Below are 19,475 nucleotides of genomic sequence, written 5' to 3'. Positions count from 1 at the left end.
AATATTTCTTTTGTCATCAAACCTTTTTGCGTCCCTCTAATTGATGAGTAATTTTCTTGCATTCTTTATATTGTCGTCTATAGCGAACCTACCAATGTTAATTTTTACTATTTATGCATGTTCTAGAGCCCGTACCTTGAGCTAAGTTTTGTTTGAATCTTCCACAATGGTTAGTTGTGGTTGTGGGTTCTACTACATTGTATTGGCGTTGTCGCAAGTTGTGTGTTTGCCAATTGTTTCTTTCAAAATAAGTGGTGGTGTTATCCATTATCCCATATTAGATTGATGAAGAAGGAGATGTATTGAACAAGCGACTCCAAACATAAGAAGGAGTGAATTATGATATATCAAAGCCTAATTCAACCCCCTTCCCTCTTAGGTTGAGCACTCATACTTACAATTGATATCATAGTAGGTTAAGGTAACTTACTCTAAAATTCAGGAAGTTATGCCTTCCACTAATCATGTTTTTGCATGTGGTGGCAACAACAACAAACCTCCATGTTTTGTTGATGAATATTATGACTTCTGGAAAATTCTCATGCAAATGTATCTAGAAGAACAAGGAGAAAAAATGTGGGATGATGTTTAAATGGTCTGTTCGTTCCTACAACGGTCATGAACAACGTAGAACATGTAATGGTGAAAGGCTCTTGGAACAATGAAGACAAGAAGAAAGTGTTGTATGATAAAAAGGTAAAGAACATTCTTGAATTGGCACTAGGTATGGATGAATTTTTTCATGTTTCAAATTGTAAAACAGCAAAAAAAACTTGGGATACTGATCTTACCGATCAGGAGGGCCTTCCAAGGTCTTGGTGAATGGGCCAGAGAATGAAATGAGAGGGGGGTGTACCTGCAAGGTGCTCCAATGCTTAAGTCAGAAAAGGTACAGAATGAGGTTATCAGAGTGTGAGTTAGAATACCTGCCCCTTTGCCATGAAAGGGGTATTTATATTGAGCCCCCAGCGCTGGGCCAAGGCTCCTAATGGGCTGGATTAGCTAGGCCCAAGGAGGAGCTGCCAGGGGACGCGTAAGAAGCGTTAAGACCTAGACCAAGGTCTGCCCCCTGGTCCAACTGCCCCTATCCCTAAGGAGACAATATAGGGGAGTTGGGTGACGTGGTGAGTGAGATGCCGTTATGGCTCTGCCCGACACAACTTAGGTGTCCGCGACGTGGGTTGACGACGAGTGGATGGAGATCATATGAGGAGGACCCGCTCGTTGTCCGACACGTATTTAAGGGGCCGGGGAGACGTTCTTCGGGCGGACGGTCGTTCACCTGACGTGTCCTCGTGGTCGTTTGGACACGGTCGTTTGGACGTGGGCTTGGCGAGCATTGGGCCGTGCCGTGCCTAGTGTCATGGCCCAGTCCAGAACAGGAGCCCCCCAAGTCGAGTCTCTGAGCCAGAGAGATGACTTATGTTTCAACTAAGGGTTCCCCGAGACGATGGGGAAGCTTGATCGTTAGACAGGTGAGGTTGTAACAGACCTGTTCATGACTGACGTTTTCTCCGGGAATGTCGGGGATGGAGGTGATCGGTTGGTCTGCACCTTCCTTGTAGTAAACGTGGGTATGACGCGGGGAGGTGGCGTCTTGGTGAGTCGAGGAGACGGATAGGTGCTCGGGTCGTTTCAGTTTCTTATCTTTGATAGACGTGTCTCAGAATTAGTGGCGTCGCTTCGTTTCGTGCGCAAAGACGGCGTAGGCAGGCTAGGCAACGATGACCTAGCGTGTTGGTCTACGTGCCAAGCCCTATAAAAAGGGGTTGAGTAACTTCATTTCCACTTTTTTTTCGCTCACACGTTCACCGGAGTTCTCCACATTCTCTCTCGTTTGCTCGCTCAACCGTCTGGACCGCCGTCTCCGCCTGTCCTCCTATCTGAACCACCGTCTTCTGCTCGGGCACCACCGTACCCCTTTCAACTTAACTATGACAGGTATGATTTTCCACTGTGACCCACTGTTTTTCCTTGTTGTTTTCTGTCAAACGCATGCTATTTTTGTAGAAATGTGGTTAGGTTTAACTTAGGAACAGTGTAGTGGACTGTAGGTGTATATTAGATGGTAGAAAATAGGGTTGGGATCATACTGTACCGGGCATAAACTTCATATGCCGGGCAATACTTGCATAGGCTGTATGAAGTTTATGCCCGGTCTCCATAGAATGCGTGCGCCACCGAGTTGAGCACGGTTAGTGTCCGTCGTCGCTACGCCCTTTCACTTGACCTGCGGTGGAAGGGTGGATTTGATATGACGTCGAATTCACTCTTTCTGTCTGCGTTTCAGGTGCTACCGGGCGCTTACGACCGAGGAAGGAAGATTCTGGGTCCTCCACCGAAGACGCGACAATCGCTCGTCTCCCTGTCGGGGATGGGAGTGTCCGAGATGGTATCGAACACGCCTCCTCTTCTGGGCAGGTCGACTTCTCATGGGTTGCGGACGAGCCCTTGGGGGAGGAATCAGACTTCTGTGACGAGGCCATCATTGCTTACGCTATGGTCGAGACCACAAGCCGGGAGGATCCACCAAACTGGTATTGCTGCGCCCCCAAGGAAGAAGACCGCATTTGTCATCATTTCCCGGGGAAGCAGTTCACCATGTATGAATTTGCTTTCCGTGAGGCGGGGATTAGACTGCCCTTCAACTCCTTCCAGATGTCGGTCTTCAAGTGGCTCCGGCTGGCGCCGTCCCAACTACATCCTAATGCTCTCGCATTTATGCGGGCATTCGAGTTAGTTTGCCAGTTTCTCGGCATTGGTTGCACCCGGGCTCTCTTCTTCCACGTTTTCCATCTCCAGAGGTCCGGTTCCCGTGGTCGCCACAGTTGGGTTTCTTTCAAGCAGCCCGTGCGTCTGTTCAAGACGTACGAGGATTCTGTTCGCCATTTCAAAAACCGGTGGTACGTGGTGATGCCGATTACCCGGGCTGCCCTTCACTCTCTATACTACTATCAACGGAAACCCAACGGGGAGGAGACGCTGATGTCGAAGATACCGCTGAGGTGGCAGCGTGATCATTTCGATCTCTCCACGGCGCATTACCGGGTCAAGTATGCGATGCTCGGCGAGGAGGATAGGCTCGCGTACAAGAAGCTGGTCGATTACGTGCAGAGCTTCAGCTTGGGGTTCTGGGCGAATCGACAGGGCGTGCCCTACCTGGATGAGGCCGGGGAGCTAATCACCGAGACGCGTTATATCAATACGAAGGCTCTGCTCGAGTGTGATACCGAGGAGGAAGCTCTGGCGTTATTGAGTAGGCAGACTTTGTTTAGCTTTTTATTTCTGTTTATGACTTCGGTCGCTAATGTTTGTGTGTAATTTATTTGCAGGTGCCATGCCCAATGCTCGTGATCGGGTGCTGAAGCTAGCGAATCAGGTCGGCGCTCCTGACCGGGTGCCCAAGAAGAAGAAGAAAACTGTGGCCCGTGTCTCGGAGACTGCTGGCGATGCCGGGGCCGGTCCCTCGCAGGCGGCGAGCGTGATTCCTTCCTCTCCTCCTCGATCTAACCCGATCAACATTCCTGATAGCAGTCCGTCGCCAGCGGCTTCTCCCCTCCATAAACGGAAGCGTCCGGCTGGGCCTCTCACCAGGTCGTCTCCAGGAAGTCCGAATGGACCGGGCAGCTATCTTCTACCTCCCTGCTATGTGGAACGGTCGTTCTTCAAGGCCGAGGAGTCGATTGTTGTGCCTGCGCCCGAGGCCAAGGCTATTCTGGACCAGGACGCTGCTGCCCGGAGAAAGGATCTGGCCAGGGATATTGCTGCTGTCATCCGGGTGATGGAGACGGCCATGGTTATGACCGACACTTCGGTCTCCACCGCCTCGCTGGAGGATGCCCTTTTGCAGGTTCGGACGGAGAAGGAAAGACTATCTAAAGATCTGTCGGACTACAAAGAAGAGCATCAGCTGCAGGAAGGGCTGAGCCAGAAGCTGGAGGAGGTGGAAAAGGAGAGGGACCAGTTGAAGGCTGCTAAGGCGAGCTTGGAAGAGCAGGTGGTCGACCATCAGAAGCTGACCGAGGATAACGCTGGCCTACGGGCTCAGGTTGAGTCTCTCGAGGGAAAGGTCCGTCCTCTGGCAGATGAGACCGAGGAGGAACGCGCCCTTGGTTCGCGCGGTGAGCTGCTAGGGCATATTCGGACTCTCAACCAAGATCTCGTGGCCTGCTTCAAAGAGGGTTTCGACAATGCTGTCGAGCAGCTCGGGCTTCTGAACCCTGAGTTGGTGACAGCAGGGTCGCCCTATAACTGCTGCGTCCGGGATGGCGAGATTATCTGCCCGTTTGAGGCGGAGGAGGAGCTGGGGGGAGAAGAAGAAGAAGAGGATGAAGAGGTGCTCCGAGCGGAGTCTTAGTTTATTTGTTTTTCTTTGATTTTAGTTATCATGGCTTGCGTGCCTTATGTATTTTGGCCTTCGGGCGTTGTAATATGGCCTTCGGGCGTACTTGGCTTCGGCCGCTCTTATCGTTTCTAATGTATGAATATTTTCGTTATCATTCATTGTGCTCGTTTGTGTTTGATACTTGTTTGTATGAATTCGTACTCTGCTCGACTTTGTTAATCTCCTCGGTTTAGGGAACCGACGAAGTGTCGGGCTTTGTGCCCGTGGGTATCGAAGCCCGGGTCCGTTGTTCGAACCCTGGTCCCGAGGCTTGGGTCCTCCCATCGCGAGCTGGGTGCCCTGCCAGTCCTGGTACTTCGACGTTGAGTCTTGGTCAAGATCCCAACCGTCGGGGAGGGTTGTGTTTGTTATGTGACCCCGGATCGTTCCCGGGTCTCGTGGTTCCTCCCTGGGGTTTTGGGGACGAAGAGCGTGGTCGTACCTGCCACGTCTCCCCGTGGTGTATTTAGCTGTAATATTGTCTAAGTTTTTCTGCGTTCCATGGTCGAGCGAGTTGTTCTCCTTGTAGGTTTTCTAGGTAATAGGCCCCGTTGCTCGTTTTGTCGCGGACGCGGTAAGGGCCTTCCCAGTTGGCCGCCAGTTTGCCCTCTCTCGGGTTTTTCTGGTTTCTTCTGAGGACCAGGGTGCCGACCTGGAACTCTCTTTTTATGACTTTCGCGTCATGGCGTAGTGCTATTTTTTGTTTGAGGGTTGTTTCCCTGAGAGCTGCTTCGGAACGTATCTCCTCGACTAGGTCGAGCTCGGCTCTAAGGGTTTCATCGTTCATTTCCTCGTCTAGGGGCTCCTCTGTCCTCCTCGTTGGCGTCCGTATCTCCACCGGGATGACTGCCTCGGTGCCGTAAGTTAGTCGGAACGGGGTTTCCCCGGTGGTAGAATGTGGTGTCGTGCGGTAGGCCCATAGGACGCTATGTAGCTCCTCGACCCATGCCCTCTTTGCCTCACCGAGTCTGCGTTTGAGGCCACGTAAGATTACCCTGTTGGCCGCCTCTGCTTGCCCGTTCGTCTGCGGATGCTCGACAGACGTGAAATGCTGTGTGGTGCCCAGGCTGGCGACGAAGTCCTGGAATCCTCCGTCCGTGAATTGTGTCCCGTTGTCTGTGACAAGTGCCTGGGGTATACCGAACCGAGCGAGGATATTGCGTTTGAAGAACCGGAGAATGTTCTGCGCGGTTATTTTAGCCAGTGCCTCCGCCTCGATCCATTTGGTGAAGTAATCCACCCCGACGATGAGGTATTTATTCTGATATGATCCGGTGACGAAGGGTCCGAGGATGTCCATGCCCCACCACGCGAAGGGCCATGGGGAAGACAGTGATTTGAGGTCGTTCGGGGGTGCGAGGTGCATGTCGGCATGTCGTTGGCATTTGTCACATCTTTTGACGTGCTCTTTCGAGTCGTTTTGCATGGTCGGCCAGTAGTAGCCTGCTCGAAGGGCTTTTCGTGCGAGCGATCGTCCGCCGAGGTGTTGAGCGTTAATTCCCCGGTGTATCTCTCCAAGTATGTCGGGGACTTTCTCTTCCTCGACGCATTTGAGTAGTGGGATGGAGAATCCTCTCCGGTAGAGTTTGCCTTCGAGGAGTACGTACGAGCATGCGCGTCGTTTGACAGTGGTCGCCTCTTTCGGGTCAGCCGGGCGTTCGTCTCGTGTGAGGTAATTGTAGATGGGTGTCATCCAACAGTGGGCATCTCCAATAGCGTTGACCTCGAGTGGAGGCGGTAGTTTGTCGATGCTGGGCCGAGGGAGAATTTCTTGGATTACTGATTTATTCCCACCCTTTTTCCTCGTGCTGGCTAGTTTCGAGAGAACGTCTGCCCGTGTGTTGTGCTCGCGGGGTATGTGTTGAACTTCCCATTTTTCAAATCTATCAAGTTTTTCTTTGACGAGGGACAAGTACTCGAGGAGGTTGTCGTTCTTGGTTTGGTATTCTCCTCGCACTTGTGAGGCCACGAGCTGGGAGTCGGTGGATATTTTTACCTCTTTTGCTCCCAGGTCCTCGGCTAACCTCAGGCCTGCGAGGAAGGCTTCGTATTCGGCTTGGTTGTTTGATGTTGGGAACGCTAGCGCTAATGATACCTCTATCAGGATCCCTTCTTCATTTTCGAGGATGATCCCGGCCCCGCTGCCTGATGTGCTAGAGGCGCCATCGACGAAGATCGTCCATTTGTGGGCGCTTTCTGCTGGAGTCGGGCAGTGGGTCATCTCCGCGACGAAGTCGGCCAGTGCCTGAGCTTTCAAGGCTTTCCTACTTTCGTATTGTATGTCGAATTCGGAGAGTTCTAGTGACCACTTGAGCATCCTCCCGGCCATATCCGGGCGCCCGAGCAGCTGTTTGATTGGCTGGTCGGTCCTCACCTTTATCGTGTGTGCGAGGAAGTAATATCGTAGTCTCCTCGCTGTGTTGATGAGGGCCAGGGCGACCTTTTCGATTTGCTGATATCGGAGCTCGGGACCTTGGAGTGCTTTACTCGTAAAATAGATGGGCTTTTGTCCTTCGTCGGTTTCTCTTATTAGAACGGCGCTGACGGCCTCGGTTGCCACGGATAGGTATAAGTATAGGGTTTCCTTTTCTGATGGCCGTGATAAGACCGGGGGTTGGGACAGAACCTTCTTTAGATGGAGTAGCGCTTGCTCGCATTCATCGGTCCAGTCGAAGGTAGCCTCTTTGCGAAGGAGTCTGAAGAATGGCAATGCGTGCTGGGCGGACTTGGCGATGAAACGGGAGAGTGAGGCGAGCACTCCATTGAGTGACTGGATCGATTTTTTGGTTTTCGGGGTCGGAAACTCCGAGAATGCCCGGCATTTGTCGGGGTTGGCCTCGATCCCTCTTTCGGTGAGATAGAAACCGAGGAACTTGCCTGCCCGGACTCCGAACGTGCATTTTTCGGGGTTGAACCTCATTTTACACTGTCTCGCCTGCTCGAATACCTTCGCAAGGTGTCGAGCATGGGTTATCTCCTCGTGTGATTTGACGATCATGTCGTCCATGTACACTTCGAGCATGTCCCCTATTTCGTCCTTGAAGACTTTGTTCATCATGCGTTGGTATGTAGCGCCAGCGTTCTTGAGCCCGAACGGCATCACGTTGTAATAGTAATTGCCCGTTGGGGTCATGAACGCTGTGTGTTTCTTGTCTGCGGGCGACATAGGGATCTGGTTGTATCCACTATATGCGTCCATGAAGGACAAGAGTTTAAAACCTGCAGAGTTGTCAACGAGCAAGTCTATATTAGGGAGGGGGAAAGCATCTTTCGGGCAAGCCCTATTAAGATCAGTATAATCAACACACATACGCCATTTTCCATTATTTTTCTTAACGAGGACTACATTAGAGAGCCAGGTTGTGTACTGGGCTTCAGAAATAAAATTTGCCTCTAAGAGGTCTTTTACAGCTCGCTCGGCAGCCTCTGCCTTTTCGGGCGATTGCTTGCGTCTACGCTGTGCTATGGGCTTGGCTGCCCGGTCTAAAGCTAGCTTATGACACGCGATCTCGGGGTCCAGCCCGGGCATTTCTGCGGCATTCCACGCGAAGAGGTCGGAGTTCTCTTTGAGGCATGCTACTAGCTCTTCTCTTGTTTCCTCGGGTAGTCCCTTACCTATCTTCACTGTCCTTTCCGGATCGTCCCCAAGAGGAATGAGTTCGAACTCCCCGTCGGGGATTGGTCGGACCGGGTGTTCGAGAGAGCGTTCCTTGGGGAACCTCCCCTCTTCGGTCTCGTCCAGCCCTATGCGACAGTCGAGGTCGATGGCGTTGACTCCTCGGGCAGGATCCTCGGTCTTGAGTTTTTTGTTGTCGCAGTTGCTCTTCGTGCTGACTACGGCCTGTCCTTTTACTGCGGCGTCGTAGCATCGCCGGGCTGCTTCGATGTCACCATGGATGGTGACCACACGTCCCAATTTGGTGTAGTATTTCATCTTCAGGTGGACGGTGGATGGGACCGCGGTGAGTTCGGCCAGTGTCGGGCGTCCAAAGATGCAATTGTAGAGAGACGGACAGTCTACGACCAGGAATTGGATTTTGACTTCCCTGGCCGTTTCTTGTTCGCCGAAGGTGACGAGGAGCTCAACATATCCCCACGGTCTGGTTGTTGCTCCGTTGAATCCTTGGAGATCTGATCCGACGTAGGGGGCTAAGTTGGTCTTGTCTAGCTTCAGAGTCTTGAAGAGGTGGACGTACATGATATCCACTGAGCTGCCTTGGTCGACCAGGATGCGTCGTACGTCGAATTGGGCCATCTTTGCCCTTATCAATAGTGGGATGCCCGAGTTCGGGGATCCGCCCGGGAGTTCCTCCAGGAAGAAGGATATTGGGTTGGATTTTCCCCGGTATTTTGTCAATGTCGCTTTCTGCTCGGGGGCAGTCAGTAGGAGTTCGTCGAACTTACGTTTGACGGAGAGGGCCGCGGATTCCCCGTTAGTTCCTCCTCCTGATATCACCAGTGTGGTAGGGAAGTTTTCCCAGGGGCTGAGTGCAGTGATCTTGCCCTCGGGCAATGGTTCGGGGAGGAAGAAATCTTCCGGTCGTGACACGCAGAGGGCCACTTGATAGGGAGAGTTGTCAGGGGGTGTGTCTTCCCGGGGTCTCTTCTTCTCTGGCTCGTCGTGTCTGGGAGCTTCGTTCTTCCTCGTATACTGCTTCAGGTGCCCCTCTTGGATTAAAATTTCTATCGCATCCTTCAGGTGGACGCAGTCTTCGGTCACGTGCCCGTGACTTCTGTGGAACCGGCAGTACTTTGATTTGTCGGTGTGGGGCTTTGGTGCAGACGGTTTTGGGAACCTGACCCTGCCCTGCTTAAATTCAGAGTTGATACATTCTGCGAGGATGCGCTCTCGAGGAGCTGTCAGTAAGGTGTACTCGCTATATCTGCCCGCGGGGCCTCTTCCTTCCCGGAGCTCGCGAGGTCTTTCTTCTCTTCGTTTGTCTCCGTTGCGACGGGAAATGCTCGTGTCCTCGCGTTTTGAGTGCTCGGTCTCCCCAGCGTTACGTCCGCTGCGGGCATTGTGTGCCACCTACTTTTCCTCGTATCTGATGTAGGCCTGGGCTTTATGCAGGAGCTCGTTTAAGGTGCGGGGAGGCTCGATCCCTACGGCTCTGCTAAGTTCACTGCCGGGCAAGAGACCTCTCTCGAGGAGATACTTCTTCATGTGCTCGGTGGTATCTACCTCGACAGCTTCCTGGTTGAATCGCTCGATGTATGAGCGCAGTGTTTCATTCTTCTTCTGCACTATGGCTTCAAGGGTCGCCTCAGTCTTGGGGTGACGACGGGAAGCTGTAAAGTGCCTGGTGAACATGGACCTCATGACTCTCCATGACGTAATGGACTCAGGGGCCAAGCTTTTGTACCAAGCCATGGCCCCTTTCCTGAGGGTCGTTGAGAACAGTCGGCATTTGAGGTGCCCGGTTATATCATTGCGGTAGTCGAGCATCGCGTTGACGTTGTCGACGTGATCGTCGGGATCTGTAGTCCCGTCGTACACAGCTAGATTTGGTGGTTTCTCCATGCCTTTGGGGAGCGGGGCTTCCATTATTGCCCGAGATAGGGGGCAATGCAAATCTTCCTCGTCGCTCCTTAAGGGAGACAGTTCGTTGTCGTCGGGGCTGTGTCCGCGCCTTGGTGATGTTCCCTCTCGACCACCGTCACGACGGGCGCGTGCCCTGCTGACGTGGGGTTCTGGAGAGCGACGTCCTCGCTTCTTCGTTGGCCCCGAACGTTGTTGTATCCTACTCACCGGCTGGGGCCGGGCCTCTTGTCGTTCGGCTTCGAGGGCCATGATTCGTTCGTGCTGCTGGTGGAGCATAGAACCGGCCTGATTGAGGGCATTCACCATGGCAATCATTACGGCGTCTCCTTCAACGGGAACGGGAATGGGATGAAATGTCTCTGCCCCTAAATTGTGGGCGTGAGAGGCATCCCCGTTGTTTTGGGGCTCTGGAGACGGGGTGGATGGATGACCGTCCCGAGCGTCCGTTTCATGGGATGGCGGGCCGTCGTCCATATTGTAGTTGACGAGGGGACGGCTGTGATCGCTATGTTGTTCTCCGGCCATGTTGGAAGGACAGAAATAAATGAGCTTTTGATCCTCGTTTGATGAAGATGGGGATAGCTATTTCCCACAGACGGCGCCACTGATCTTACCGATCAGGAGGGCCTTCCAAGGTCTTGGTGAATGGGCCAGAGAATGAAATGAGAGGGGGGTGTACCTGCAAGGTGCTCCAATGCTTAAGTCAGAAAAGGTACAGAATGAGGTTATCAGAGTGTGAGTTAGAATACCTGCCCCTTTGCCATGAAAGGGGTATTTATATTGAGCCCCCAGCGCTGGGCCAAGGCTCCTAATGGGCTGGATTAGCTAGGCCCAAGGAGGAGCTGCCAGGGGACGCGTAAGAAGCGTTAAGACCTAGACCAAGGTCTGCCCCCTGGTCCAACTGCCCCTATCCCTAAGGAGACAATATAGGGGAGTTGGGTGACGTGGTGAGTGAGATGCCGTTATGGCTCTGCCCGACACAACTTAGGTGTCCGCGACGTGGGTTGACGACGAGTGGATGGAGATCATATGAGGAGGACCCGCTCGTTGTCCGACACGTATTTAAGGGGCCGGGGAGACGTTCTTCGGGCGGACGGTCGTTCACCTGACGTGTCCTCGTGGTCGTTTGGACACGGTCGTTTGGACGTGGGCTTGGCGAGCATTGGGCCGTGCCGTGCCTAGTGTCATGGCCCAGTCCAGAACAGATACGTTAGAAGTAACACATGAAGGCACAATAGAAGTAAAAAGATACAAACTAAAAACTTTATCACAAGAATATGAATTGTTTAGAATACAGCCCGACGAATCAATTCTTGATTTACAAAAGAGATTGTCACACTTAACAAATCATTTGATGGTTCTTGAAAAAGCATTCATAAATGATGACTTAAATCTCAAAGCCCTTAGATTGTTGACAAGAGTATGGCAACCAAAGGTAACAGCAATATCCAAAAGGAAAAGTCTCTCCAAAATGTCTTCTACAACATTATTTGGTAAAACTCAAGAACATGAGTTAGAACTTGAAATGCTAGAAAAACATGAAGATCAAGGTAAAAACCCAAAAGTCTTGCCTTGAAAACTTAAATCAAAGGCTATGATAGTAATCAAGAAGATGAATCTCAATCAGTAGTGATGAAGATGATGCTCTAATAAAGAAATTTGAAAAGTTCTTAAGGAACGAAAGGACAACGGAAATCACTCAAAAGGAAGCACTAAAAAGGAAGGTTATTTTATTTGAATGTGGAAAAAGAGTACATGTCAAAAGTGAATTCCCTACATTTCAAAATAAGAATAAAGTCGATATCAAGAAGGAAAAACAGTCAAAAAAAGCATATGTGGTATGATATGACAATGAGATAAGTTCATCTTCAGATGAAGAGTAAGAAAACATGACATTAATGGCTTCACACCATTTTGATGATGAATAAAATAAAGTTAGTGATTCCGAAGTTTATGATTTCATACGATAAATTATAAAATGTTTTTCATGAATTACATGAGGAATATTTAAATCCTGCTAGAAAATGCTCAAATCAAAAGAAAATCATTTTATCTCTAGAAAGTAAGGTTAATGACATGAAAATGGAATTAGACCAAGTCAAGAATTCAACTTATGATGCATGTAAATCTCTTGAATCTAAAATTGTTGAATTAAACTAAATGATCAAGAAATATGAAATTGGTCAAATTAGTTTAGAAGATGTGCTAAGTAGACAAAGATATTCAAATAATAAATGTGGACTTGACTTTTATGAATTTGATAAATCAAACACAACTAAAACCATGTTTGTTAAAACTTGCACAAAACTCAATAATATGAAACCAAAAAAAGTGCATTTTGTAAATTATCCTAAAAGGCCTTATGGTAGAAATAACTCTTACGTCTATAATCACATTTTTAGATCTGAATATTTTTATTGTAATACAAAAGATCATACTCCTAATACTTACTACATAAAAAACTATGGTATTACTTATGGTTAATATGTATGGATAAGGAACTAAACTAACCTAAGAGGACCCAAATAATATTGGGTACCTAAAAAGTATTATTAATTCTTTTTATAGGTACTTGAAGACCATATGCTAATATTATCAAATTAAGATTGATTTTTCAAGACAAAAAATCATATGATATGGTAGGATACAAGTTTCATTTGATTAAAGATGATTTGAAGAAAACATTGATATCACCATCGAAATTAAATCATTATGAAGAAGATAAGTATTTTTATATCTAATATACCATTTTCCTTATATATATATTATGTTTCCTTGAATTTTAGTATTTTTTCTTTTTGATAATGTCAAAAAGAGAGATGGTTGCTTTTGTTGTTTTTTAAGATACCAAAGACAAAGCATGAATTGCAAAATAAAGAGGAAGATATGCAAGATACGGAAAAATATACAATATAGAGGAAGAAATCAAGTGTCAACCAAAAACATCTCATCAAAATATTTTGTCTTTATAAAAAAGGGGGAGATTATGAAAAAGGTATTCATCATCTATCTTAACTTAGTTTTGATGAAGACAAAAATTTATCAATGAAGAAATATCAAAGAAGAAAATGATTGAAATCAAATTTAAAGTTTGAATAAACTTTGAAAATCAAAGGATTTAATCATGAAGGTACCAATGACAATCTATAGGAATATAAGCTTTAGGTACTCAAAATCTTTTCATCTAAATTAGTCTATATTTTTAAAGTTTGCATAAACTTTGAAAATCAAAGGATTTAATCATGAAGGTATCAATGACAATCTAAATTATTCTATATTCATGCATGATTGTAATTCATAAACATTGATTGACATAGAGGGACAACCGATTGTTGGTACGCTATTGTTTTGAGAGAAAAAAAAAAATTTAACGACAACAATCGATTGTAAGGTCTTATTTTTAACCCAACAATCGATTGCAAAATTCAATCTTCCATGAGAGGACCAAACATATTGAGATAGACGATCACTTTGTCAGGGAGAAGATCGAGTCAAGCGACATCGTCACAAACTTTATCAACTCTAATGATCAATTGGCAAATGTGTTCATAAAATCTCTATGAAATTCCATAATCAACTATATAACTCATCTTCCGTTGTACTATTCACCATACGATTTAATCTAAATACCTCTTAGTCTCACTTATTTCAACATTAACAAAAACACATCGCAAAGCAGGAAACTCACATGTATCTCACATGTATGCAACAATGTAAAATTTATCATCTCAAGAGTTTGTAGAGAACCGTAACCATCCTTTATAAGAGAATGTCATATTGTGTTATAGTCATATAGCTGGAAAGGTGTTAAGAGACAATGGATCCAGGTCAGGAAATGTATCCTTCAAAAAATCAACATATCAAAGCTATAGATGAAACATTGATTCATTGTTGTACATAATTATGAGACAACATGATATGAAATTGGAATACAATAGTAGCCATCCAATTGAAGCTTGCTTCTCCCATACCTTCTTCACTGTATCTGTATGCCTTATTGTTTCCACATATTACACTTGCACATTAATGCCAAACAATGTCTTCATTCTCATCAATCATATATCAATAAATTTTAATTAAAGCATTTAGGAGATATAAGATTGACCAGGTTGCTGAGGGAGATATATCTTGTTCCTTTCATAAACATTGTGATTGAAAAGAAGTCAAAATTTCAAAACTATGATATTTCGAACTTGCTGAGGAATATATTTTAGATATAGAACCTAAATAACCAAAAACTTCTTAAATATATACAAAAGTTAATAGTACATTTTAAGATGACCCAAAAGATATTCATCATTTTATAATTTTGAGGCTATGAATTTCAACTATGTAGAGACTTGCTTACTTGCGATGCCAAGACCATTGACTTGGCTCTTGTGCTCATCAACAATAAGTCCCGTGCTGCCCGACGCTGATGTTGCCGGGCATTTTTAGCTCGCTTCGGAGCTAACCGGTTGTCTCTTTCCTCAAAGGCAAGTCTGAATTTTTCAGCAACTGATAATTCAGTAGAGCTCGAAGAAGGTGGTGGACAGACGCGCCTATTTGCAATCCCATGCATTGTCCATGTCTTAGGATCAATCTCTTTGACAACTTCATCATCTAATATGATATTTTGAAATGCTTCAAAAGGAACCTGAGTTCCCATAAACCCAAACGGAGATGGCTTAGGATTTACTATGATACGCGGGCACTCCGCAGAAAAGTCCTCTAAAGAATAATTATCAATGTTTGGCTGCAAAAACAAAATATTTTTAGATTAAATTAACACAAATCATTTCTTCAACATCAGAATATACAAGAAACTTATTTTTTTTCATTCCTGAAAGGACCAATATCCGCATTCAATTACAAATTCACAAGCTACCATAATCCAGACAGAGATTTTAGCTTCATACCCACACTAGCCACCTGAGTGATTGTGCACCACTAGCAATTTCATTAGTATCAAGCTCCTCCCAAGAATCCTCTTCCACATACTCTAGCTTTGGTTTAAATATATTTAAGCATCTCTGCGCTGTGTTGTCACTCCTTGGACACCCTCTGCAATATTAATTATGGTTCATTACCTGTTATGAGGTTTGTAATCCTAAGTTAAAACAATTTTTTAGCAGTGCAGTTACTGTGTGTGAAAAGAAAAACATCATATGATATAGTAGGAAACTACCTTTATAAGGAGGGGAGTAATGAACACTTGAGTTTCAAACTTTTACATAAATTTCCACTTTGTTAATTAATTGATTAATTTCTTTAAAAAACGAAAGGATAAATATGTAAAGTGAATAACTTTCCAAAGTTTCCAATAGCATTTACACTGTCTGAAGAAACCAAATGCCAAAGCCAAATTTTGCCATCATAAACAATGAAGAGTAGATATAGTTTGACATATTTATAAGTGAATTTAACTACAAAAGAATGAAGATGCAACTGTAGTGTCAACATGGTACTAAAATGGTCCATTGAAGCAAATTCTTCATTTTCCAAAATTAAGTATTAAATGACAAATGAAATACTCTTCAAAAGAGACACATCAGGTAAAATGTATCTATGTTGTCAATAGCAGCCAGCGCGGCCGCGATGGCGGAGCGATGCGGAAAATCCGGCATGGCCGCTTCAGGTGGTACCGGTACGGCGCAAAATGGTGAAGCGGCTGGAGCGGCCGCGATCTCGGGTCAGGTAGTGGGGTCGGGTGCGGTTCAAAGCGGGTGGAGCGGCCGGTCTATTTGGTTTTGGTTCGAAGAGGGTCGGGTCGGACCGTTTTACCCTCAATTTTAGAAACCCTAATTCTTTTCCTATTCATTCAATCGCGGCTGTTTTTTTTTCTTTTCCCCGTTCTTCCTCTTTGCTCATCATCATCCCGGTTACTCTTCTCTTCCTCGTCCATCGCTCATCAGCATCATCTCTTCAGGTATTTTGCTCTGTTTCTCTTCTCTTCTCTTCTTTCATCTGCTTCTTTCCTCTTCTTCTTTCCTTCTCTGCTTTCTCTTCTCTTCTGCTCTGTTTTTTATTTTATTATTCTCTTCTGTTTTTTTCTTCCAACAGCCATGACAACTCCTCCTACTACTAATTCTACTCAACCATTATCATTCAAGAAGAATACAAAAGGAAAGCAAACAAGCTTGTGATAAGAAAGCAAGAGCGTACATAGCTCGTTTCTTTTATCGGAATGGAATCGATTCCAATGTTGCAAATTCAAAAGGTTTCAAATTGATGGTTGAAGCAATTGGTAAGGCAGCTGCACCTCCACCACCTCCACCTTCTTCATCTAGATCTAAGCCAAAAGCAAAGGAAGTGGTAGTAGTAGATGATAAATTTGGTGATCAAGAATATATTGGAGAGGATGAAGAGGATGCTAGTGGTGGAGGAAGTGATGATGAAGACTTAGATTTTATTGATTCTTAAACTTTTATTAGAATTTTGATGTTTAGTTATTTTAAGATTTAGATGCTTAAGTGTTTGTTTTCTTGAATTTTATTGCTATTTGGAAGAATGTTGGAATGATTTGCTTAAGACTTAAGGAATTCGAAGTATGCTATTATGTATTTGGAAGTATTTTATTGCTCAAGTCTTCTTGAAATTTGAGTTTGTTTTGGTATTTGCTAGTATGTTTTAGTGTCGCGTCGCTATAATAGCGCCCGCGCCGCTCCATTTTGGGGTTGTCCGTGCCGCGCCGCTCTCCGAGATTAACAACATAGAAATGTATATATATATATATAGAATTATAACTTAAAAGGGACAAAAGCAATATCAGTACCCGCATCTTAATGTCTCCAATGAATGGCAGTGCTTCACAAGTTCAGATATACCAATTGCAGTAATTTTGGTGCACCGGCTGCAAATAGTCTCAATATATCATGATTCTGAAAGAAAGAAATATTATATAAAATACACACTAGAAATTATAAATATGTATGCTAGAAAACTAGACACAAATCACAACAGGCTAACCCCATGAAAGGTTGTTGACGGGTCAGAATCAAAGTGAAGAAAATTAATAATCAACACATCTAATAGAAGCAAAACTAAAAAGTACTATAATGGAAGACCAAAGAAGAAACCTATATCTGTGTTGATCACCTACTTTCAAATATACTCGATATATTTCAAACAGAACAACATTTGCTGGAACCTGGAAGTGCCTGCCAGCAGGTTCATTATATAGGGCATTTGTAACATCACATAAGCTTAAGATTAAAACTAGTGCTTATTGTTAGAAATGTTTATGAAATTTGAATATACGTCAAAATTCAAAAGACTAAATAATGCGGGTGGAAATGACAATTTATCTTATTCTAAACATTTTTTTAAATAAATCTTAATCTTCTTTTGCATTAAAATGATGGCATAGTCCTTGCTTTGTTATTTTAAAAACAAAAAAATATAATTTTCTACCTTATGTCCAGAGCTTTAATGAATCTACATACTTCAGCTGCTTTTATCAAGCCAAAATCCGAAACATCTGAGCCAGAGACATCAAGAATTTCCCAGGAAGCATCAGCTAACGCAATCAGGACATCATCATTCAGCAACTTTCTTCGTCTAGCAATAGCTGCCACTGCTAACTGTCATTAAAGGTTACATTCTCAACCGGCATGTGCATAATTAAGGATTCTCTCTTTAGACAAGTATGCATATAAATGACCAAATAAAAGATTTGAAGAAAGATAAAATCACTCTCTACCAAACTACCTTAATATCACCCGGCAAGCCGATAGCAATCTCTTCCAAATCTTCAATAATATCCTCCAAATGTCTTCCAAGAACTCCAATGCAAAGGTTGACTAGACTTTGAGGCTTTTTCTTCTTAGATAGAAATCCTGCACAACAAATTTCTCAAAGAATCACTTAAGGCCATCTTCTGTTGCATATGCTTGAGGAAAAAGCATTGGTACATGGTTACCACCAAAGGCCTGTTTGGATTAACTTATTTGAGCACATACTAGCATAAGCTCTTGAGTTGAGAGATTGTTTGAGAAAACATATAAAAACAACTTATAAATTGTTTTTAGCTTATTTCCCTAACCTCTCCAAGATAGCTTATGTAAACATCTATGGATTATATAAAACTAGTTTGACTTTATTTTATCAGTTATAAAAACAGCTTTTACATACAGTTATAACATAAGCCCTTAATTAAGTGTATGTTTGGTTTGGCTTTTGGAAGAGGCAAAAACAATTCTAGAGATGTAAAATTGATTTTGGAATGATTTTGTAGAGTTTGGTTATTCTAAAGTAGAATTGATACTGCCTCCGGAATTGAATCTAGAGATGTAAATTTGTAGCTTTTGAGTTTAAACGTGATTTTTAGATTCAAATTTACAGTTCAATTCCCTTCTACATAAACTTATCCAAACATAAATCACTTTCCTTTCAACTCCCTTTTAGCTAGCATCAATTTTACATAATCAATTCATTCAAAATCAATTCTTTTCACCGTCACTCTAAGTTTTTTATCAAACAAACTCAAGATTTAAACCAATAACCTAATGTAAATCACACAAACCCCTCATAAGTCAGAACTCCCACACACCTAATAGCTCCTTTGAAGAAAAACAAACAAACTTCAATCATGCTATTCAGATTCCAAACTCAGACCAATCTTCCCCAATTTTTAGCACAATCTAATCATTCTAAATTCAATTACATGAACTAAAGTGCAAGCTAAAAACAAAACCCCCCAAAATGAGGGTTTTTAGAAGAAAAGCTTAACAAAAGAAAAAGAGAAAGGATGAAGAGAATTACCGGGAAATTGAGGATGGTTGATTACTGCAATGGAGGACTTGGATTTGAAATTGGATTGGGGATTCAAATTTAGGTTTTGCAAAGATGTAGCTAGGGTTTTGGTAGCTTTACCTTTATTATTATCCATCAAAATTGAAAAAAGACGAAAGTGCGGTAACCAGAAAGAGAATGACCCAGAAAGAATTCGGATGAGGAACCAAAAATAGACAACTGTATATGATTTTTTTTTTCTTGATCTCTTTTCCAACTCTAACACCTAATTTTTATTGTTTTGAAATAAACCAAACCGACATTACCTACGACTATTTTATCTTTTACTTTTTTTTTAACTTATTTTTTAGTAATAAAATGATGTGTAATATCTAAATTATATATTATAATTTTTTTAATTAATATCTAACATCGATAATTAATTAACTGTGTAAAATTCTTTTACATAGTCAATATATTTCAATTAAATTCTTACTAATGTTTGATGCATATTATATTAATTAATATGTTAAAAATTTATATTAGAATAACTAATAAATTAAATCAAATTAATGAATAATAATTAAGTGCTAAACTATATCATTCGGTTTAATTTGATAGAGAATACTTTTTAAAAAATCAACTTAGAATTTGATTTGATTGGAGATGTATCTTGGGTTCCAAAATTTCTCAAAGAAATTCGAGATCTTCGCTCCAAGATCATCATTAACAGTTTGTATCTCTACTAGTTTTTCTTTCTACAGTATCCCCGATCTCCCTCTCTGCTTGTGTAATATATTTCACCTGATTTAACCCTTCTCTCCACCCTGTGTGTGT

At 44.1% G+C, this 19,475-nt stretch overlaps 1 protein-coding gene across 1 annotated transcript; it reads right to left on the bottom strand.

Annotated features, from left to right (window-relative positions):
• Positions 1-14,154: 14,154 nt before the first annotated feature.
• On the bottom strand, positions 14,155-18,914 carry LOC127117661 (uncharacterized). Its single transcript, XM_051047749.1, has 6 exons — positions 18,669-18,914; positions 17,616-17,743; positions 17,319-17,488; positions 16,681-16,758; positions 14,825-14,969; positions 14,155-14,661 (listed from the first exon to the last, which is right to left on the bottom strand). Exons 1-6 carry the CDS (start codon positions 18,793-18,795, stop codon positions 14,251-14,253), a joined length of 1,059 nt encoding a protein of 352 aa, XP_050903706.1. The 5' UTR covers positions 18,796-18,914; the 3' UTR covers positions 14,155-14,250.
• Positions 18,915-19,475: the final 561 nt, after the last annotated feature.

This window comes from Lathyrus oleraceus, chromosome 2, assembly GCF_024323335.1.
Source record: "Lathyrus oleraceus cultivar Zhongwan6 chromosome 2, CAAS_Psat_ZW6_1.0, whole genome shotgun sequence".
In the NCBI taxonomy this organism is placed as follows: domain Eukaryota; kingdom Viridiplantae; phylum Streptophyta; class Magnoliopsida; order Fabales; family Fabaceae; genus Lathyrus; species Lathyrus oleraceus.
The sequence above is the reverse complement of the archived record's forward strand: the minus strand, read 5'-3'. Positions and strand labels throughout refer to the sequence as shown.